The 22,731-nt window shown below is 36.5% G+C and overlaps 4 protein-coding genes across 6 annotated transcripts in view; all 4 read left to right on the forward strand.

Moving 5' to 3' along the window:
• Positions 1 to 1,457: 1,457 nt before the first annotated feature.
• On the forward strand, positions 1,458 to 3,023 carry LOC107189829 (RNA-binding protein squid-like). The gene is made up of 2 exons (XM_015578499.1): positions 1,458 to 2,058; positions 2,182 to 3,023. The coding sequence occupies exons 1-2, from the start codon at positions 1,678 to 1,680 to the stop codon at positions 2,686 to 2,688; spliced, it is 888 nt and encodes a 295-aa protein (XP_015433985.1). The 5' UTR covers positions 1,458 to 1,677; the 3' UTR covers positions 2,689 to 3,023.
• A 3,380-nt stretch (positions 3,024 to 6,403) lies between these two features.
• LOC107189836 (E3 ubiquitin-protein ligase SIAH1-like) lies at positions 6,404 to 9,628 on the forward strand. Of its 2 annotated transcripts, none has more exons than XM_015578507.1 (5): positions 6,404 to 6,768; positions 7,875 to 8,221; positions 8,325 to 8,564; positions 8,645 to 8,837; positions 8,905 to 9,628. In XM_015578507.1, the coding sequence occupies exons 2-5, from the start codon at positions 7,993 to 7,995 to the stop codon at positions 9,080 to 9,082; spliced, it is 840 nt and encodes a 279-aa protein (XP_015433993.1). In that variant the 5' UTR covers positions 6,404 to 6,768; positions 7,875 to 7,992; the 3' UTR covers positions 9,083 to 9,628. The 2 variants fall into 2 exon arrangements, with proteins under 2 accessions (XP_015433993.1, XP_015433994.1); XM_015578508.1 differs by lacking the exon at positions 6,404 to 6,768 and adding an exon at positions 7,228 to 7,240.
• A 2,711-nt stretch (positions 9,629 to 12,339) lies between these two features.
• On the forward strand, positions 12,340 to 18,960 carry LOC107189821 (transketolase-like protein 2). 2 transcript variants are annotated; one of them, XM_015578491.1, is made up of 8 exons: positions 12,340 to 12,503; positions 16,261 to 16,406; positions 16,502 to 16,691; positions 16,788 to 17,022; positions 17,088 to 17,231; positions 17,304 to 17,477; positions 17,560 to 17,775; positions 17,849 to 18,960. In XM_015578491.1, the coding sequence occupies exons 1-8, from the start codon at positions 12,397 to 12,399 to the stop codon at positions 18,518 to 18,520; spliced, it is 1,884 nt and encodes a 627-aa protein (XP_015433977.1). In that variant the 5' UTR covers positions 12,340 to 12,396; the 3' UTR covers positions 18,521 to 18,960. The 2 variants fall into 2 exon arrangements, with proteins under 2 accessions (XP_015433977.1, XP_015433976.1); XM_015578490.1 differs by lacking the exon at positions 12,340 to 12,503 and adding an exon at positions 14,205 to 14,379.
• Positions 18,961 to 20,311: 1,351 nt separating this feature from the next.
• LOC107189854 overlaps positions 20,312 to 22,731 on the forward strand; it is a 71,320-nt gene continuing 68,900 nt past the window's right edge. The window contains exon 1 of the mRNA XM_015578530.1: positions 20,312 to 20,629. Coding sequence (XP_015434016.1) covers positions 20,528 to 20,629 — 102 coding nt within the window. The 5' untranslated portion in view covers positions 20,312 to 20,527. The remainder of the gene's footprint in view (positions 20,630 to 22,731) is intronic.

A 22,731-nucleotide genomic window follows, 5' to 3' on the forward strand; every position in this document is an offset into this window, starting at 1 on the left:
GAATCATTTACCTTGTGATTGCGTGTTATGTCCATGTAGCTACATATATACGATTGATTAAAACGGTTGTTTGTCTTTTAAAGGCGAACGGTAATATCGAAATACTTCTTGGAAAATGCGAATGAAAAACAGGAAGTAAAGTATTATAACGGAGTAAAAAGTGTCGGATCGAATGTGACGTCATGATATAATATTACGTTCAAAAGTGTACGTAAACATTCATGAAACGTATTACAGAATGAAAATATCAGCCTACGTGAAGACTTGTGTATGCAGGTTAAAGGGATAATGTGGTAATTCACGAATCACTGAGACACGTGGCGCCATCGTGCGTACACATTATCACTTACTTTTTCCGTTAAAAGAGCGATAAAACAGTGCAAAAAGAAGTCCCTTTCAGTTTGTATGTAAAGAGAAACATTGATTCTCGGGTTGTTATAAATTTTACACGTATCATTTTACAGCAGTGATTTTTGTGCGACAACTTTTGTACTATTTTTATGTAGATACCAACAAGCGTGCTCTATAATTAACAACGCGTCAGTCTACCCGTAGAACCTTATTCTATTCTTAAACTGTTCCACCGAAGAAAAGATAAGCCGGGGTTGCCGAGGGCCTGTGTTTTATTTATACAACATTCTCTGTCTGACTATATTTATATATGTACCGAGAAAGCAACGACTTTAAACAGTGCACAAATAAGTAAAAACATTACGCGTTCCCGAATTTTGGAGCAACAATAGGATCGATATAAATGTAATTTTCTTTAGGGTAGTCCATTGAAAATATTTAACTGAATGATAAAAACAAACTGTATATTTAAAGCAATTGAGAATGTGCCTTTCTCCTACAGGGGTTCTCATGTTACATTTCTGTGAGAATATCAAATGATGTTAATTCCATATATTTGTCACTTTTAATTGTGTTAATAATCTCACGGTACTTCGTAATTACAAAATAGTAACAATATCCTGTTAAAATGTAAATTCATAATTTTGACTACTTCATTTCGAAAATACAAATGTTAACATAACCTAAATCAACTACTATAGAAAGACCAAAAAAGAATACTCTTAATAGCTGGAATATATGCGTTGTAACACGATCTCAGTAGAGAAAATTAGTGATACGCTATTCTCAACCGATAAAGACACCAATCTCACAGTCAAAGGAACAAAGGTACTCGTGCATTGTTCGTATTCACCAGTGTTCAAGGACTTTTCGGATAACGCTATCTATGCAACCGAAAATATATTTGTAAAAATAAATAAAAAATTAAAAAACCGAATAAACACGAAAACGTGTACATTTTTCATCATTCTGGAAAATATATTAAAGTTAGTAATGAAACGATCACCGGAAGCGAACTGGAATTTCCGGCGTTGTCCGTTGAATCTATCGTTGCGATTGGAGACGTGAATCGCGTTTGAACAGAAAGAACGAATAGCGTGGTGTTAATAGAAGCTTAGAGGGAATCGGAAACTGTTGCTGACTCTCTTTCTTTCGGTCGTAAGCCGGCACCGGTTCACCATAAGAACCGACTGTGACGCGTGCCAACTGCTCCGAAATTATTCTGGTGCGCAGTACGCCGTTGCTTTCACTGATCTTGTCGGTTCGACTAGTCCACTTTGTCTTTTCTGACGTGGTTTTAACGCGGTAAGTTCTGAACAACACACGATGGCGGCGGTCGACTGTTACCAGAATCAAGCCCAGGCCGAGGGTACCGGCCAACAGTCACAAACTCAACAGCAGCAGTCCCAACAGCAACAGCATCATTCTCAACAGCAGCAACAGTCGCAATCTCAGCAGCAACAAGCCACCGCTGGAATTCCAGGCAAGGATGACGAACGCAAACTTTTCGTTGGTGGCCTATCGCGTAATACCACAGACAAGGAACTCCGAGACCATTTTGGCAAATTTGGAGAGATCGAAAGTATCTCCGTTAAAATTGACCCATATACCGGTATCTCGCGAGGTTTCGCATTTATGGTATTTACCAACCCCAAAACGATCGACAAGCTTTTGGCTTCTGGTGAACATTACATCAATAAACGAAAGGTACGTAAATATTTTACACAAACGCGAAAATTTAATATTTTAATTTACCAGCTTCTGGAGAATTTTCATATTCTGTTGTACACAATATTGATTTGAATGAAGAACTTTTTTGCTCTAACACAGGTCGATCCCAAACGGGTGAGTAAGAAGCCCCAATATGGAAAAATTTTTGTCGGTGGTCTTACACCTGAAATTACGGATGATGATATCAAGTCGTATTTCGGGCAGTATGGTACAATTATTGAATTACAAGCTCCGTTCGATAAGGTAAAAAACCAAAGGAAGGGATTTTGCTTCATAACATTTGACTCCAAGGAAGTTGTGTATAAGTTACTCAAAACACCAAAACAAACAATCAATGGCAAGGAAGTGGATGTCAAGAAAGTGAAAGTTAATCCAGACACAAGAAATCAAGGATTCTGGGGGCCTGGATATGGTTATGGTTATGGTGGTGGTTATGGCTACATTCCTGAATATTGTAATGGATATCAGGGAGGGTACGATGATATGTATGCAAATTTTGATTATGAGAGTTATGATGAGTATGGTAACATGGGATATGGGGCCCAAGGTAAGCCACGGGGAAATGGTCAGGGACCGCGTCAATTTCAAAGACATCAGCCCTATTAAGAAAATGAAGGGTATATGAATCCCACATACTCGAAACTTGGTGATAAAGCAAGAATATAGCAAGGAGTAGACCAATGTTATTTAGATACAGTCTGAGACTGAGATTAGGAAATTTGGGATAAAATAGCATGTGGGGTCTTTGCAAGATCCATATTTGAGCCCCAAATACCCTAATCTTTGTATGTATGTATGTACATTCAAATGTACATTTTCTAAAGGAGGAACAAATTTTTCATTGATCTGTAGTCAGTGTAATTTGTTAAGTCAAAAGGGATCGCATCATCTTTTGTCTAAACACATTTTGTCATTTATTACATGGAACGATTACTAACAAGACTATGAAAGAGAATGATCAAATATTTTTTACACAAGTTGAATTTCTCCTATAAAAAAAAAATACTTTACTCTGCGTATATAAAGCAAAGCATGAGGAAACAGTGACAAATACCAATTTATTACACAAATATTTTTGGATCCATGTGACAGTAAAAATTGAAGTAATTGATTTACTCCTGGTTTCTTGTTATTCATGATTCATAATACTAACATGTATATCTTATAATTTAATACTCTAATTATTCTTTAGAATCTTAAGTTGCATTACTAAAGTATTGTTTACTATATGCTTGGTGTTAATCTTATTATTGAAAACACATTGCTGTGTTGTTTACAGTAGAACTTTATGTCGGTAAACAGTTTCAGTTCAGAAAGCACTTGTCAAGTTAGAAATAATCGATAGATATAAAAGGAATTACCATTCATGGACCAATGGTTCGTACTCCTAATTAAACGTACTTCTTCCTCATAAATTTATGACATAAACGTATTATCTAATATCATCTAATTGTTTATATTCTAAAATAAGTCTTGTAACTTATATGAATCATAAGGTATCATGAGAGACGTACGGATTTTCGTATGTAATATGTATACGCGTATACACATGCATAATGATGTATACACGTATGAATTAGTATATAGTAACGTAGCAGTTAAGAGAAAGATAAAAATATTTCAAAATAAATATAATTAAAATATGAACGTCCTGGGTAGATACGCGAAGAGTACGCGAGTGGTAGAGGATGGTTACAAAATATTTTAAAACAACATCAGAAGAGCAATAAGTACATATATTATAGTTAGCATGAAGTTTCTTTGATAATTTTATTATTACATATTTTTAGTATCTTTTTCCGTTTTCGATATTTTAATTACAGTAACAAAAACTTGAAAAATTTGATCGAAAAAGATTGATGCTTGGAGAATGTTGTTGCACTCGTGTACTCCTATGTTATACAGAAGACATACGAATATGGCAAAAATAATTGTGTCTTGTTATGTGAACAAAAACGATTCGTAAACACTGAATCAACAGAATGTTTAAGGCGTTGAAACACAATGTAAAGTGAAACTATTATAATTTAGGCTACTATGACATTTCTCTCGCATTTGATTTGAACAGCAGTTCCTGTCCAGTGTACAAAGACTGCTCTTCGTATCGCAAGAAGACTGTTATGTAGAGTATCATTTGACATGATACTTACCTAGAGAATTTGACAGCTAATAGAACTTGTGATTTCCTCGACTAAAAGAAATAAAAATGACAACATAATTATAATAAATGTAGATATGGCATTACGAAACTACGTTTAGGTACATCGAAATTATATTGTCCACAAGGCTGATAGGGCTTTAAACATTCACGTTTTTCTCAGATGTTACAAAAGTATCGACAGTTTGGCTTAAATACAATAAAATACATATACAAGGGATAATAGACTGTTCTCTAATAAAAGATTTTAAGCCAAGCTAATTGTGCTTTTGAAATTAAATCTGTATACTGTGTATACCATATTTGCTGCGTGTGAAAAGAAAAAAATATATATATATATACGTATACACATATATGTATATATATATATGTAAAAAGAGAACAGAGTGTGAAATTAAAGGAAATAACACAAATATTTTGTTACTATTGATTACTATTCGCCTGTTTCACCCATGACACAGTGTATATTTTAATTATAACAAAAAATAAAATATTCATTATTCGAAACATACTTTGTAACATCCTTGCTCTAATAAGAAATTAAATACTTTAAAATTTAAATTAATCAAGATTTATTGTGTTTCAAACATGAATATTTCAGTATCAACGTTTTCTTTCTATTTTCCTGCATGTATTTATATTGAGTTCTATTATAAAAATTACGTAAATGTTAGTAATTATGCATGTATGAATTTCGAAGAAACATGTGCTTGCGCGTACAACAGGTTTCGTAGAGAATAAATTCAGAGCAGCTCAACTCTTAGATCATGAACAATTTAAATAAATTTATCGATGACGATTTATATTCTAACTTGTTTAATCGTTCAACGCAGTCGGTAATTTATTTACGCTTAAAAATATTATGACATGTATGTTAAATTTACAAAATATATTGAATTTATTCGTATATCAGCATCCAAAATAGTTGTCTATCCCACTCAGACTATTCAAAAGTCTCTAAGCTGAAATTCCGTGATCAGTTTACAATACGATTCATGTATACATCAACGGTCAAAGTACAATAGAATTTCAGTAGCTGCTTGGTTTATCTTGTAATCTAGAAACTCAGCGCTATCCCTTCTATCTGTAGAGTCTGCTTTATTTACAAAAGGAGAAAGTAAGAAAGAAGATTCAATCATACGACATACAAGCCCTGTACTTGTGCACGACGTGCTGCACAGCCTGTGTAGCATTACCATCGCGTAATATTACATCTCAAACATATTCTCCATTATGTACGATAGCAATTTTGCTTCTATTTTTTCTGGCGAGCGTCTAGTGTCAAAACTTTAAATGCCGTAATATTCAATCATTTATAATGCATTTTAAAATATAAAAAAGTGCACAAATTGTAGTTAAATATTTTGTCCAATGATGTTGAACTGTTTGGTAAATTTCTCTGAATCTGTATGATGTACTAATTAACAACTTTCGATTGCGGCGTTTCTGTTTCTTCTTTTAGCGTGTATTTAGCGATGAAAATGGTCAGAAATATATGTAACGCCCTCTATAACAGAACATCTAAACTACTTGCCGTTGAATACCATATTGCATCAGTAGATGGCACAACTAAATCTTTCAAGCACTCATCAAATCTCTCATTTTATTAAAAACTTAAACATTCATTAAAATAACGTAACAAGCAGGATTTGTCATCAAGTAATATCAGTATGGGAGTTAGTAATGAATGATTTGTCATCAATACCATTGTCAGAAGATTAGAGTGTGTTATGAATAACTATTTTGATCGCTAAGCCTCGTGCATTCGTGCCGAAGTTATTTACATGAATTCATCGAGTATTTCAAAATGAGTACAATAGGTATTACAGGAAAAGTATTAAGATGATAATTTATATAATTGGTGAAATATAATAATACAGTCATGAGAACTAATAAGAAACGGTTTCAAGATATTAATAGGAGTAAAGAGAAGATGGATTAAAAACGCGGCCAAAAGCTTCGTAATGGCAGTTGCATGCGTTGCATGGGTGTGTAAACGAGAACGGACGTGCGGTCAGACGGACATACAGCTGCAGTGTCATCATCTTGGTGTGCGTCGTATTGTACGAAATTGAGGCTGCAGTTGCGGAAGTTCGAAAAGGAGCGAGCTGCTACTATGTCTCAACGAAAATTGATAATAGTTACGTCGCGATCGATGTCGTCTGTCTGGCCAAGTGAATTCGCGATGTAGCCTCTTTCATAGTCGATTTCATCGCGTTCGCGTTTATTCATCATCGATGCACCGAGAAGTGTCGGGAGCATTTCGTGCAACATTCTCCAAATTCGAGTCGCATGAAATCTCCTGTTGTTGTTCTCGTAACAACGATCGTCTGCCGTTGTGTCATCCTTTGCCGTTGTGCAGCACGACGTTTTCATTCTCGTTTAGTATCTTCGTTGTCATCGTTATCAAGTGCCTTCTCTCTCCCTCTCTCTCGCACTCTTGACTCACTACTTTCCGATCTGAATCGCGCGAAACTCAGCGTACGCAACCAGTGACGTACTAATACAATTTGTCAATCCAAATTCCGGTAAGTTTAAATATACATCCTTCTCATAGTTACACGAACTGGTACGCTGTGTTCGTTTCTCATGCAAAGAATATTTCCACGAGAATCGAGACGCTCGCCTGTGTCTCGCGTATTTGTTTGTTTGTTGATCGCTGATTCGTCGCGACTCGCGACTCGCTTCATGCTACTGTACCGTAAGATTTTTCCTCCGTTCGCTACTTTTCCGGGATAAACAGTACGCTGATATAATGCCGTGTGAACATTCGATCGATTCCTGTGAGAAAAATTATCAAGCTTAACTGTACAGATTCATTGAACGGGATGATGATAATTGACGCGCACGCGATAAATGGTCATACATTCAATGCAACGTAATTGTCGTTACTTGTACCATTTTATTGATGCAAATTTATAAACAAGACTTTTTCTTGTCAGAGGTTGTTATGCATTCAGCGGAAAATCTCTGAACTCTCGATGAAATGTATATACTTGTGTAGGTAGTAGTGGAATTATTCAGCAGTTCATTTTATTTTTCTATTTTTGTTTGTTTTTATTTAATCACTTGCTTTCGATATTGAATATATGGAATCTTTACTTGATAGTATGGGTGAACAATCTAGTTTTTACATAAAATTCGTTTAAATAAATGGAAATTCATTGTAAGAAGAGTATCTGTCTGCCTCAAGTGTGTATTTATTTCATAATATAGTAGTATATATGGATGAATTTCAAATATGTGTTGTGGTTTTGTTGTATGCTATTTATCGATGAAGAGGCACATACTAAGTACTATTGGTTAATTAAAAATATTACTAACTATAGTGTCAAGCAATATTGAAGTGATTAAAATATAAACCTACATGACTAAGGCTATTTGTTTGCAGACTTATTTTCATAATTTTTTAAACACTTGTATAATATGAATAACATCACCTAATGTTAAAACACTTTGTGTGTTGAATAGTTGACATTTGTTTTCATATATAATATTATTGGAAATAAAATCATTTTTATACATTGTAAAGGTATAGTTGTAAAATTTAATGAATTTGTTTAATACGTATTAATCTTTAAAAATATTAATATTTATAGTTTTATAATATCATTGAAATTACAATAATTTGCAGATATGAGGCGGATGATTCATTCCAGAATGCACTGCATTTAATAAACATCTTTAATATAAAAAAATTTTATTGTCAACAACAGCAAAGCGTGATTTGGTACACAGAATAAAAGGAAAAGATGTCCCAATTAAGTATTAGTACAGGAAAGAGAGGGAGGAGTGTTGCAAGCTCCTCTGCATCTACTGTATCATCTCTAAGTAGTTCAACTGACTTAGCAAGCCTGTTTGAATGTCCAGTTTGCTTTGATTATGTTCTTCCACCGATTCTACAATGTCAGAGTGGACACCTTGTTTGTAGCACATGCAGACCAAAGCTTAACTGTTGTCCTACCTGTAGAGGTCCATTAGGTATGTAGTTGATAATATAGTCAAATTTATTAAATATAGTGCACATATAAATTCTAAATATTCATTCTTTATTTATGTATATATATATATATATTTAATATAGGTAATATCCGCAACCTGGCCATGGAAAAAGTGGCGGGCAATGTAATGTTTCCTTGCAAATATTCAACAAGTGGATGCACAGTCTCTTTAGTGCATACGGAAAAGGCAGATCATGAAGATGCATGTGAATTCCGTCCATACAGTTGTCCTTGTCCAGGTGCTTCTTGTAAATGGCAAGGATCTCTTGAACAAGTAATGCCACATCTTCTCATGAGTCACAAAAGTATTACGACTCTTCAAGGTATTTCCATAATATGTACAATGTATTTTGTATCCTTATTAATTAAATTAAAAAAATCAATTGAATTTTTTCTCTTACAGGAGAGGATATTGTTTTTTTAGCAACCGATATCAATCTTCCCGGTGCAGTGGACTGGGTAATGATGCAGTCCTGTTTTGGTCACCATTTTATGCTAGTGCTTGAAAAACAAGAAAAGTATGATGGACATCAACAATTTTTTGCAATTGTTCAACTAATTGGCTCGCGGAAGCAGGCAGAAAATTTTGCTTACCGGTAAATATTTGTATACGATGACAGAATATTTATATAACGATTTAATGTAACGTTTACTATTGAACAGACTAGAATTAAATGGACATAAAAGACGCCTGACATGGGAAGCTATGCCACGTTCTATTCACGAAGGAGTTTCGTCTGCAATTTTAAATTCAGACTGCCTCGTGTTCGACACGTCTATTGCGCAATTATTTGCCGATAATGGAAATCTAGGAATAAATGTTACAATTTCCATGGCATGAGGAAAGCTGGAAAAAGCGGTGTAAAATCTTTTAAATGTCTCGAGCAGTCTCTGGATTGTAACTTCATCTACGTACTGAGGATTGCCCGTTATGTACATATAGCATTTTTTACGTTACCACAGATAAATATTAGCAATACGGATGTTAGGAAACGTTTGGAATGTGTTGATGAAGCACAGCAATCAAACGCTCAGTTACAGGACCTCTCTTTAGAAGCTTTAAAGTGTACTTGTATGTGATATTAACACTACAATACGAATACAATAAACAACTTTTCTGTATATTTATGCTGACTTTAAAGCTTTTACACTGGGTAAAGCATCGACTCCAAAAAGTACCTGACACCGATTGCATACTGACGTCACGTTCTTTTAGTCACTTCTTACAGAACCAGTTTTTACAGAAATAATCTTTTTAAATTTGAAGCTTTTTATGAAAGGCGTATTCTTCATAAAAGTAACAGTATATTTTATAAAAACGAATAGTTTTTATCGAGAGATCTGTCTTGATCTGTTTACATACAATATGGCAATGCAAAGAAACTTAAAGCACATGAACGAAGAAGTCTCTATATACGTAATTTTTTTTACTGTATAGTAATTAAATTGAACGCATTAAGTACACATCTGTCATTATTTATTCTCATTTAGGAACTTCATACGCTTGCATATTTATTATCATCGCTTAATTTCTTTTTGTAATTATAATTTTGAAGTGAATTCTTTTGTGTAATAAATTCACTTGCTTTATCACTTTTGTGACAAATGAGATTTGTTTCATGCCACGTTACATTGTAATTGAGTTTCCCATACTCAATAGTATAGAAAATTGTATATTTTGTACCTTCTGTATATCGCTACTAAAAATTATACTATTTTTCAAAAGTTTCAATGTAGGGCTAACATTTCGAACTAAATATAAAAAAAGCATATCAGATCAAAAGCTAGTAATAAGTTTGCATATACGATGACAAGGATTTGTAATAATTGAAATATGCTTGAACTTGTTGAACGAAGAAATTACGATTACACTACCAAAAGTTATTTTTGTTTTCTACGTGACATGAATTGATCCATTACTCACAGCGAGCACTACGGTAATCGATAGCAATTTTTTACAAACTTTTGATTTTATACAGATAAAATGCTAAAATATTTGTAACAGGAATACATACGGGAACACGAAAGTAGTTGGTATACGATAAGCAGGTGCAAAATAATGAAAATCAAGTTGTGTAGTTTTATTATTATTTTTTTTTTAGTAACTCTGAAATAGGCGAATGTAATGTAAAGAAAAATAACAATTGCAAGAATATAAACTGATTAAATTGTTACATAATAGTTTTATAAATAATCAGTGACGATGTACATAGGTTTTAAGTTATCGTTTTTATAACATCTTTAAAATCGTCTTTTAAAGAATGTACGTAAAAAATTATGGTTTAGTTAGATTTATCTTTAGTGAGTGATTTAGCAAATGTGCGTAATAGATCAAAGACGTAAGAAATTGCAAACGTGTAAATTAAACTTTACTTTGCTGCAGCGTGGTGGTTGCAGGTAGTAGAACGAGCTGGTCGAGAGAGAAGCGTTTGAGTAGAGTTGAAACTATATGAGCTTGACCCAGATCAAATTTGAAATTCTAAAAGACTTAAACAAAATATGGAAGAGAATGATCGTGCAAAGATTTTCACGAAATTCGATTTTACCACGAGTGTGATGTTACGTAATAGACAAGTGTCCTGTGATCGAAAATTTGTCTCCAAATTGTGATTCTTATGTCATCGTGAATCCTCTATAGAATATTGGAACATTCCAGGCATCGACGAAAAGTTACTGTAAATAGAGCAAACTTTATATGTGATAAAGCTATTAATTAATAATGTAAATTAACAACGCCGTGACATGCATATATGTATGAAATTCAAAGGAATATGGGAACCAATTGCATGTTATGCATATGTATAAGTATATATAAATATATAAGCGTATATGATACATAAATATATAGAAATGTATTTATATATATGTATATATATGTGTATAAGGCTCATACGATATTTATGTTTACATAAATGTACTAACCGAAACATTTACGTTCAATAGATTTAAAGTTTAAGCAGTTTTGGCGGTTACCGAAAAAAAAGAACATTTGAATCTAATTTTTACGTTAATAGTTAACCGAACGGACTATAAGTATGTGAATATCTTCCCGTCTTATGCTTACAATGCACCAATGAAACAACAAAATTCGCACAGTTAGACATTACTAAGTGTATCTGTTGAAGGGCAACTACAGGTTGGTCATATGGAGTAGGAAAAACACAGGTCCGGTGACATGTTACTGACAGACAAAATACGCGATCTTGTTGAACTATCATCGACGAACTTATCGAGAATTGAGATGCGAATTTCATTGCAAAGATACTATATCGTTCAGATTTATGTACATATAATTTAATAAGATATAAATCTAGGTATAACCACGATGTAACGTTTAATCATTTATTATAGTAATTTATTCTTACAAATCAAGAATAACGGTACGCAAATATTTTTAATCGATGCGATTATTAAAAGCGCTTCATTTAATCCTTTACTGCATATTTTAAACAAAGATTTTACAAATAACAGTGAAATGAAACTTTCAAAAGTCTAATCTTTAGAGATATATTAAGTTTTACTTCTCGATAAAAATTTAGTAATACTTGTTACTATATGGAATGAACTATGTGAATTTCAAACGGAAAGTAAGTTTGCGGTAAGGGTTTAATAATAGAAACATATTTCACAGCACGACTTCTAATTCGGTTAACAACTTGATAGATTTTGGAGAAAGTACGAACATTTTGTGTAACTCTTGATTCACTTTCTGTCTATTTACATAATTTTAGTTCGATAATACGTTATCAATTACGTGTAAAATTATGAACGATTATAATTTGTATTTCGATAACAACCGTACTAGCATAACATCATGAATCCTGTTCCTAAACAACAAATAAATTTGTTACTAAAACATTTTCCAGAACAATTAGTAAAAAATCATTTCTAAGTTTAGTATTAAATTCAATAATTGTTGCGGCACGTACAGATTCGAGAAGTTCAAAAATGGTAATACAATGCACAGGCAGAGCCACCTAGAGGTTAATAACGAGTTGTATAGAATCAAATACCTTGAGCCCGCTAGAGTCTTCTCTATATTCGACTTACATCGTGCTTGCGCGAATTCTACTTGTTGCTCCGAAGCACGAGCGTGGTCGGTATTTTTCCAGGAAGATTTTCAGAAGTTTAAAGAAATTCCCGAACGCGTAGAAAATGGCCAATTATCATAAGCCAGAATCAAAGACCATCCAGGAGTTGAAAGATATTGCAACGAAGTTGAGAATTCATTCGATTGATGCCACGCAAGCCAGCAAATCCGGGTATGTGCATTAATGTTATACTTTCTAACATTGATGTAATTAATCGGTCATATATTGAATATGTTCTTCATAAATCGATTCTAAGTAGCACAAACCATGTTTCCATTCTACACATCGATTGATTGTTTGTATTTAAAAATTGAATTTTTTGATAATCGCGCGCAAAAAGTACTTCGATGAAAGCGACATTGAAAGCTGAAAGGATGTTTCGATTTTCTTCTTGGTTGCGATTATTTTGTCGTAAGTGCAGTGTTAGTTGGTTACATTACTGGCAGTCGATCTTTCTAGTGGCGTGGCAACGATCAGTTTCAGATAGCTCTCTCTTGCGATTCGTCGGTGTGCTCTCAGTGTCACGCCACTTTGTTAACATTTTGTTGCATCACGATACGCGGTTCAAGGTAGTCTTATAACTGCATTTCATGTTTATGCATTTATCGGAGACCGGCTTAACTTTAATATGTTCTCTGAAATATATTTATATATTGATTTTTTTGTCAATTTCTCATTAAATAAAGAAGAAAACTTGTACAACCAATTAAATCGTTAGAATTTTGTGGCGCGGAAAATTATAGTTGAGTATATCAAAACCAAAAACCGTTCGCTAACTACTTATTTTAGAAATTAAATTTTAAATAAATTCGGGTCGTGCAATTGCGGATATATATATTTATATGCATCACACATTAGTGTATCTTTGTGTACAGTATTTATCACGGAATGTACTTTTTGCGGTTACAAATATCGATTGAACAGTGAATTGTATGCTCTTGCCTGATTAACACTTCGGTATCACACGTTGAAAGTTTGTAGTGTTCTTGTATTTTTTATGCGTGTGCTTTACACGTAACTACGGCGGCGTCTCCAACACGTGTACGATGGGGGAATGATGCAGCTAGAAATCGTTACGTAACATCCGTATGACAAAGTCGTATAATTGAGTATATCGCGTGTTAAAATTATTATTGGAAATACCATCCAACCTTCTTAGCTTTTTTTAAGCAATAAACCGATATCGGACGATTGATTTTTCACAGAAGGGAAAATTTTTAAGAAAAAGGCTATTCCTCACATGGTTTTTTCCTTTCAGCTTCTAGATAACTGAGTTCGATAATGTTTTACGAAACTGTTGTAACAGATAAATCGGTTAGAAGTTCTATAGAAGAGAAAGTTAACGAACAAGTATTTTCTAGTGAATTTAAAATCAGCACGTTCTGAATATTCCGTCTATTTTTAAATTCAATTTTCTAAAAACCGAATTGTCACGGAAGGAGTACACTCCTCTCGGAATGTATACATGATGGAAACGACACACATCATATGGTCGTAAAGTAGACCCTTGATAAATTCTTACTGTAAATTTTAGTTAGCAATGTTGGAATTTCTTTTTGAAAAATTATCGAACCTCAACTGAATCGAGATATGTTGTTCCTACGCCCATGACTAAGGCTGTTCATGTTTTTTGTCAGTTACTTTAATACAACACTTGAAACATAAGTATCACAACTGATTTTACGACTATCACAGTACATCTCTTCGATCAAGATAAATACATATTTTAGCTTATTTTTGCTTTTTGAACGTTGTACAAGCTTCCATTGGATCCTAACCCCCCTCCCAACGCGAAGGTAGCGTCGATTTTGAAAACTCCAGTACTTAACCAGTCCGGAAGAAAGTTGGGTTGGGAGGTAGTGACGCGCAGTTGCCTTGCCTAAAGCCTCTGTCCCCTCAGTTGTTATCGAACGCTCGACCAGTGACGATTTCGAGGAAGGTTTCTTTCGTTAACGATGGTATTCGATACGAACATGGAAAAACTCCAAGATCTTGCGAACAAACTTCGCATTCACTGCATTCAAGCTACCGAGGCATCGAAAAGCGGGTACGATGGATTGAAATATTTTTTTGTAAAATAATTCGATTTTGTAACGTTGAATGTAAATTTTTTCTTTATAATATTTTTCAACTTAGAAACTATTTTATTACCGGTCAACTTTAGGTCTGCTCTTGTAGCGGTATTAATAACTCGAGTTCTTTTGGCACGTTTAAAATTTCTTTTCAAAATATATTGTCATTTCTCAATAAGACATGTAGCCGTGTCTAAATTTTAATAGAAAATTTTGCTTTATTGTAACTGAAAATATCGTCATATTGCAATAGTCATTAAATTTTTAGGAGACTAGCATTGAATTACGTATCGAAACGCCGCCGCGTCAATGTCTTACCCATTGTAATACTTCTGCAGGACAAGAAAATCAATGACCGGCGAACAATAAATTCAAGCGTTTACGAAAGGCCCCTGTTATTTGTCCGTTAAGCGGTCGGTTTTCTATACTTGCCGGATTCGATTTAATTACTTTCAAATTTACAATAATGTATGATAATATATTCAGTGAACAGTTTCTTGGTTTAAATTAAAGACTAGTATTGATAAGATGAAGCAAATACAATAGAGGTTTCAAACAAAAATTCTTGAAAAAGCGTACACATCTACTGTAGCGTTATTTCATTTGAAATTACAACCTTCAAACGTACTTCAACGCCAAATAATATTTCGATACATATTTGAATCGGTGCTATTCTTAGGGTTCTATTTTACTTTGTCGTTATTTCACGTTAAAATAATCTTTATAGTAATTTATAGAATATCATATTAATGTGTAAAATGAAAGTGAGGGAGCCAAAATTTTGTTCTTGTTATCCGATATAGGCATTCTGATATTTTTATCGAGATCATGCCATATTATGTAATTAGAATTTTTTGCTATTTTAGTATTTTGGTTCTCAATATCGTACGATGGAGATAATTCATTGCTCGACCTTTAAAGATAAGAGTTCACCCATTTGTGAATTGGTCATAATATGGCTAGTTTTTTATATGGTATCCTACGATGATTTCAACGATTTTTAAATATGTGTGTCGAGGGCATGATTCTGAACAACTTTTTCCTTATATATAATCGACAGACGGCCCTAGTTTCTGAGATATTCGCAAAAAACTATCACCACCACTATAGTGAATTCTGCCTACAATCGTGGGTTCGTAACAGCCGTACGCGTCAGTATTGGTTGCTGGCATCAATCGTTCGGCAGTTGCTTGACCACCGTTAAGATTGCTTACATATGTATCTATCCAAATAAACACTATTATCCGTTTGTATTTTTTATTTTTAAAGTATTGTACTAACCTGAGTTGGTTAGAACTATGGGTAAAAAACAAAAAAAAGTACTGTTCAACACTTTATACCGATTCGAGTTGGATATTGCTTTGAACGGTATTTTTTTGTTAGTAACAAGTATCGCCTACATCGCACAGCGATCATAATACCTACAATATAATCATACCCGTCGATAAACCGTCGTGAGGCGACCGGCAACCAATACTAACGCGTACGCTGTTACGTACACACGCTTATAAGCAGAATTCACTATAGTGTGGTACCGGACAGGTTTTTGCGAATATCTCAGAAACTAGGGCCGTCCGTTGATTATGTGTAAGGAAAAAGTTCTTGAGAATCCTGCCCCCGAGAACATATTTAAAAATCATTGAAATGATCGTAGGTTGCTATATCAAATAAATCTCAGAATTTTGGTACTAAACATCGTACGATGGAAATCATTCATCTCTCGACCTCTAAAGATAAGAGTTCATCCGTTTATGAATGGATCATAATATTTCGAGAAACAATCAAATAATTCATGATGTTATCGGGGATCGTGTGAAATTTGATCTATTTTTAAACTTTATGATTTTTTTTTGTAGTCATCCAACATCATGTTCGTCCATGGCAGAAATTATGTCCGTATTATTTTTCCACACCATGCGCTACAAGGTGTCGGCGCCACGTGATCCAAGTAGCGACAGATTTGTCCTGAGCAAAGGTCACGCAGCCCCTATTCTTTATGCAGGTGAAGAAAGATTTTTTGCACGCACGTGTGTCAAATGATTATATTACGTTATATCGTACGATCACGTGGGTACTCATGGTTATCTACGTTTGCAGCATGGGCTGAGGCCGGTCTTTTCCCGACGAGCGAATTGCTCAATCTGAGAAAACTTGATAGCGATTTAGAAGGACACCCGACTCCAAGACTGAATTTCGTCGATGTGGGAACCGGTTCTCTAGGACAAGGTCTTTCTGTGGCTGCAGGAATGGCCTATGTAGGAAAGAATTTTGACAAGGCTAATTACCGGTATGCTAATCGAGCATTTGCCATTTCCTTACTCTTTTACTCACAAGTGATTTTTATTTGTAAAAAGGTGAAAATAAAAACATCATTATTTTAAAGCGTTTACTGCCTAATTGGCGACGGTGAAGCAGCAGAAGGTTCAATTTGGGAAGCTCTTCACTTCTCGTCTTACTATAAATTGGACAACCTTTGTGCCATTTTTGATATAAATCGTCTGGGTCAAAGTGAAGCAACATCCCTTCAGCACAACATGGAAGTTTATCGTAAGAGACTCGAAGCCTTTGGTTTTAATGCTTTGGTTGTCGATGGCCATGATGTAGAAGAATTGGCCAAGGTATGTTTATTGGCTTCATGAAATATTAAATATGTATTCAGAAAATTCAAGATAGAACTTTATAGGCTTTCCACGAAGCACAAAACACAAAAGGACGTCCTACTGCTATTCTAGCAAAGACATTTAAGGGCAAGCACTTCCCTAATATTGAGGATCTTGAAAACTGGCACGGGAAACCACTTGGCACCAAAGCAAATGAAGTGATTCAAGTAAGAACCGAAGCTTATACATTATTTGAAAACTTATTTACATTTTAAAGTTAACCAAACGTTTAATTACAGCATTTAAATGGTATGCTGAAGAATCCTGGTCCTCTTGCAATACACCCTCAGAAACCATTAACTGACGATGCTCCAGTAGTAAATATCAGCAATGTTAAGCTGGCTTCACCCCCAAGTTACAAATTGGGAGAACAAGTAGCTACAAGATTAGCTTACGGTACTGCCTTGGCCAAGGTTTGTATACATTTTTTAAATGAAAAATTTAAATACCGGCAAGGCGTTCTTCACGTACATTTCACATTGTTTCATGTTTCAGCTGGCAAAAAATAATCCCCGTGTTATTGCTCTGGATGGTGATACGAAAAATTCTACATACGCAGAAAAAATCAAGACCGTTGACCCGACACGATTTGTCGAAGGTTTTATTGCCGAGCAAAACGTTGTAGGAGTTGCGATCGGTGCAGCATGCAGAGATAGAACCATTGCGTTTGTATCTGCTTTTGCTACATTCTTTACTCGTGCCTTTGATCAGGTAATTATTAGAAAATGAACACTCTTCTGAAAGTTGTGCAATTAACTTCAACCGAGATTGTTAAATTTCACAGATCCGTATGGGTGCTATTTCACAAACTAACGTCAACTTCGTTGGATCTCATTGTGGCGTGTCTATCGGTGAAGACGGCCCTTCGCAAATGGGTCTCGAAGATGTAGCCATGTTCCGTACCATTCCTGGTTCCACTGTCTTTTATCCCTGCGATGCCGTTTCAACAGAACGTGCCATTGAATTGGCAGCCAATACGAAGGGCATCTGTTTTGTCCGTACATCACGGCCTGCCACAGCAGTGTTATATAAAAACGAAGAACCATTTGTTGTTGGCAAGGGTAAAGTTGTCAAGTCCTCTGCTAAAGATCAAGTCCTCGTCATCGGAGCTGGCGTGACTGTACACGAAGCGCTGAAAGCAGCCGACGAATTGTCCAAAGTTGGAGTAAACGTACGTGTGATTGATCCGTTTACGATTAAACCGCTGGATGCTCAATTGATCGTGAAGAATGCAAAAGAAGTGGGCGGAAAGATCATTACCGTTGAAGATCATTACCCAGAAGGTGGTCTGGGCGATGCTGTTCTATCAGCAGTTGCTTTGGAACGAAACATCATAGTTAAAAAGCTGGCAGTAATGGAAGTGCCCCGTTCTGGTCCTCCAACCGCATTGTTGGAAAAATATGGAATTAGCGCGAACAAGATCGTCGCTGCCGTTCAAGAAGTCTTAAAATTATAAGTTTCATTGGTTTATATAATGTTGTCGATGTTTTCGATTCGCGGAAATAAATACGCTGAGCCTAATGTCATATCAAAATTTATAAAAAGGTAATTGTATTCAGACAGCTGCAACGAAAACTAATCCATTCCGTATCGTTTTCGCATACAATATACGCATAGAAATCGAGAATTTGGTTTATGTTAATATATTACGGAAGAGAAATGCTCGTGTATGAAAAGATTTTTCTTCGTGCGTATACACGTATATTTTGTACAGGAAATTGTTAAACTTGAATCTACATAGAATTTTTATATATTGAAATTTTATTTTATACGAAAATTTGATACACATAATATTTATAGATTAAGAGAACTCTACTGCCCACGAAAGGAGTATATAACGGTCATTTTCAACCGTGTCTGTCGTATTATAAACAAATAGATACACTTGCGCTAAAACGAATTTCGAAGCAACTTTATCGTAACCTACCTCAAACATACATTATAAACCTTGTGAATTGTGGTAACGAATTACTATAAATAAAGCTTTTAAGAAAACAACGTCCTTACAGTCTTTATGAAATTCAAAGTTGTTCGAACATACAGAAACAAATCGAAAAATCGCGCGTTAAATATGTTTGCTGGAGGGGCGGGGGGGGGGCGTTTGAACATACTCTGATTATGAAAGGAGAATAACCAACGAAATCCCTAGTTCTCCAAACGAGTTACATTCAGAATCGTGTCGCGATTGGCTGGGTACGCTCGCGAAGCTACATGCAGAGAGGAACTGAAGAGAAAGATAGAGAACCAGAGGAGACAGCAGCGCCACATTTCGCCGTTGAACAACGAACGTCAACCGTTCCTCGTTCTTCGGTCCGTTCGTTCGGTTAGCTGTTCGCCATCCAAAATATCCAGGCTGGCACGATTCAGTTGCATATGTGTATGTGCACGTACAAGTGTCTCCCTCGGCTCCGGTGGGTGTGTAGGTGTACGTGCGACGGCCATATTGCGTGTACGTAGCACGAGCGAGTGGCACGTGTATGCATGTGTACGGGTAGAAAGGACACGCGTGTGCGTTTCCCGTTCCGCGATTCGCGTTCGCGTATCCCGAAAAAGATGGCCGCCATGAAAGCGTACGGTGGTGATGTTGACGTCGTTCGCAGCAAGGCCGCGTCACGTCCTCGAGAAGCGTGAAAAGAACGCGATCGTTCGAATGCTTCCGCGACCCTCGTGGCGGGCTTCAACGAGAAAACGATACGGCGAGCAAGTTGTCGGTGTTTCGAGAACGCGATTACGGTGTTCAGTGGATCCCTCCTCTCACGGTATTCCGAGGAAAACGACGAGGAACGGGAGACAGAAGAAAGAAACAAGGGAGAACGTGCCCAACGAAGGGTTGAACGGGATAGCGCGCGATTGAGAAAGGAACGGACAGGACGAACGAGGGTAGGCGATACGGAAAGAGGCGAAAAGCTGGCGATCGCGTGGAAAATACAACAGGGTGATACGGAAGTGAGTAGCTGCACGTAGAATCGCGGGTGGTGTGTGGTGGTGTCGCGAGTGAAACAAATGCGTGCGCGTCGTACGCGAACCAGCCTCTCGCTTGCCGACGATATCCTGGTCAACCTGTTTTTCGCGTTTCCACGGCGTTGTGCTTCACGCGTGACTCGAAACTCTGTGTCAACGAGGGACGGCCATATTAATCCGTAGCCCCCGCCGTCACACTTATTCAGAAGAATCTTCGCCTCCTCGACGAGGTGGTGTCTCCGCAATATTACGATCATCGACACGTAGATTTCTGCGTACCCCGTTGTGCGTTACCGTGCCCGTGACGTGCTGTGTCGTGCCTTGCCATCTCGTACCGTACCGTGCCGTGTCGTGTCGTGTGATTCCCGACTACTTGGATATACGCGCTACGTAGCCTCCAGGTCTCGCCGGATGACGGTGCGTGTACGTGGTGCGTGGACGGCGGTACTAGTGTGTACGAGCAACATAAGCAACGGCCACTACGCGAGTTCTGTGCCGCCCGATGTTCGTGCATCCCGTCGAAACATCTTACCGGTCCTCCACCACCGTGTCTACCCACTCTATCGGCAGTGTCACCCTTCCTAGATCCTCTACTACCTGCAGAGTGAGTACATCCAATGTATGCTTTCCTATCTTTCACCAGAATCTATCTTCTATAGGCCTTTACCTCGAACAATGTGTACTCAAAATGTTTTCTTCGCTGTTTTGTACAAACTACACTTTTATCGTACCAGGAAAATGTCTCGACACAAGCTGAATTAGTTTGGCTTGTAACTCTTGGTGCGTTCAGTATTTTCAGTGTTAGTTGTATGTGCTTTAAATATATTTGCATTGTATTTACATTGGGTACATCATTTTGAAGTTTACATTTTGAGTATTTTATGAAACTACATTCCTATTTTTTGACAAGCATTGGTCATTTGTCAGACATGTACTAAAGCATACCGGTAGAGTTGGTATGTGACTTGACTACAAACTATATTTATCTCCTGGAAATGAAACAGTAATGTTCCTACTAATTGCTGGAGTAATGAGATTTAATGTTTCATTTTGAAACTATTAAAACAGATCAGGTTTATGTTTTGATGAACTTTGTCAGCTATTGTACCATCGACAGACTCATTAGAATTGTACTACTACAAAGGAAATATGATTCATCCATGATGCATGCTATAGTTTCTCTATCTGTAAAGCTTAGTTCAAATTTTCTATCATAACTAAGAAGCAAACAACAACATAACCTCAATTTGAAGTAACGATAAAGGCAAGACGCATACAACTTAAGCGAATCAGTACAACTTGACAAATGTTTAGTTTAAGAGTATGTCTAATCACGATAACCTTGCTGATAAGTTACAGTAATAATACATTTCCCTATTTTAACACCTCTGACCACTTATCTATTAGGAGTAACAATACTACCCACGCTTATTACTTGGCTGTACTAGCAATTAGCATATAAAATACAAATATTTATCTCTGTTCGAGTCCAGCACGGTAGTTTTCTGCAGTAATTGCCACGACTAAGTGAAAAAACGTACATATTTATGAAAGATTGATAGCAGTGCAGTGGGTGTTTGAAGCTTCAGAGAAACCCGTTTGTTTCTGTCAAAATAATTACCGCGGAACCGCGTAGACGTGCTCGTTATAGTAACACAAAGAAATGAAATTGAAATTCCGAAGAAATTGCAAATTACTTTTCCGTCGGTTGACGTTACGAGTCGCGGTGGAAAGAGCGGCGAGGGGGGGGGGGGGGGGGGGGGGGCACGTCGAGGTAGAACCACAAGCGTAGGGACGATATCAATTGATCGCATTTGTCATGCGAGTCATTTTTCGGGTGAAAAGACGGTTTCGCTGGATAAGGGGTGGGCGATTAATCATTTCCCTTGTAGCCGGCTCGGCCTATTTAATAGCGTGTTCCAGTGGCCTGTCGCTCGCTGGGGCTTTTTATACCGGTTTCAAAGGCGGTCGAGTGTACCTCTTGGTATTTCATAGCAGTGGTGCCCGTTACGAGATGCTACCCTGAGAGATTTTTGCCACTATTACCAACGGCTGCCTGTCGAACTCTTCTCTATCCCCCACCCCCTCCCTTCCCCCCACATCCACTCCGCGCGAAACGCGTACGCGTGCACGAAGTTTGAATTTTTTTGCTAGCCGTGGCTGTTTTCCCACCTCCTTCCAACCCGGCTCTTAATAATTCTCGGTTCTGCTTATCGCTGGCCCGCGGTTTCCGCGCGAGATCTCTGACTCGCACGCTCGCAAGATTACGCCTCGATCGTGAACCAGAGGAAGTATGTATTTCGAGGGGAAACGCAACCCGGTTGTACATACGGAAATACACTTTCGGCGGACGAAATATGGAGGAACGATTGGCGTGGTCTTTAACACTAGAACTACCGACGAAAAACGTAGGGGAGACCGGGGCAGATTGTAACAAAAAAAGTTTTCACAATTTTTTCTCAAAAGTGTTTTCCTCGAACAGGAAATAATTTGCGTGACTTGCTGCTCACATTTTTGGTCAACTCGTTGAGTGTAAATATGTGACAAAATCTTTGATGCTTAGACATCTATGTTCATCTTATACAAATCTGAACTTTTGTTACAATGTGCCCCAGCCCGGGGTAAATTGTAACACGTCCGTTTCATTTAGTTAAACACAAATAGGAATACAAATAAACATTTTCACAAAATATAAATGAAAATGCA

Source organism: Dufourea novaeangliae, unplaced genomic scaffold, assembly GCF_001272555.1.
Source record: "Dufourea novaeangliae isolate 0120121106 unplaced genomic scaffold, ASM127255v1 scaffold173, whole genome shotgun sequence".
In the NCBI taxonomy this organism is placed as follows: domain Eukaryota; kingdom Metazoa; phylum Arthropoda; class Insecta; order Hymenoptera; family Halictidae; genus Dufourea; species Dufourea novaeangliae.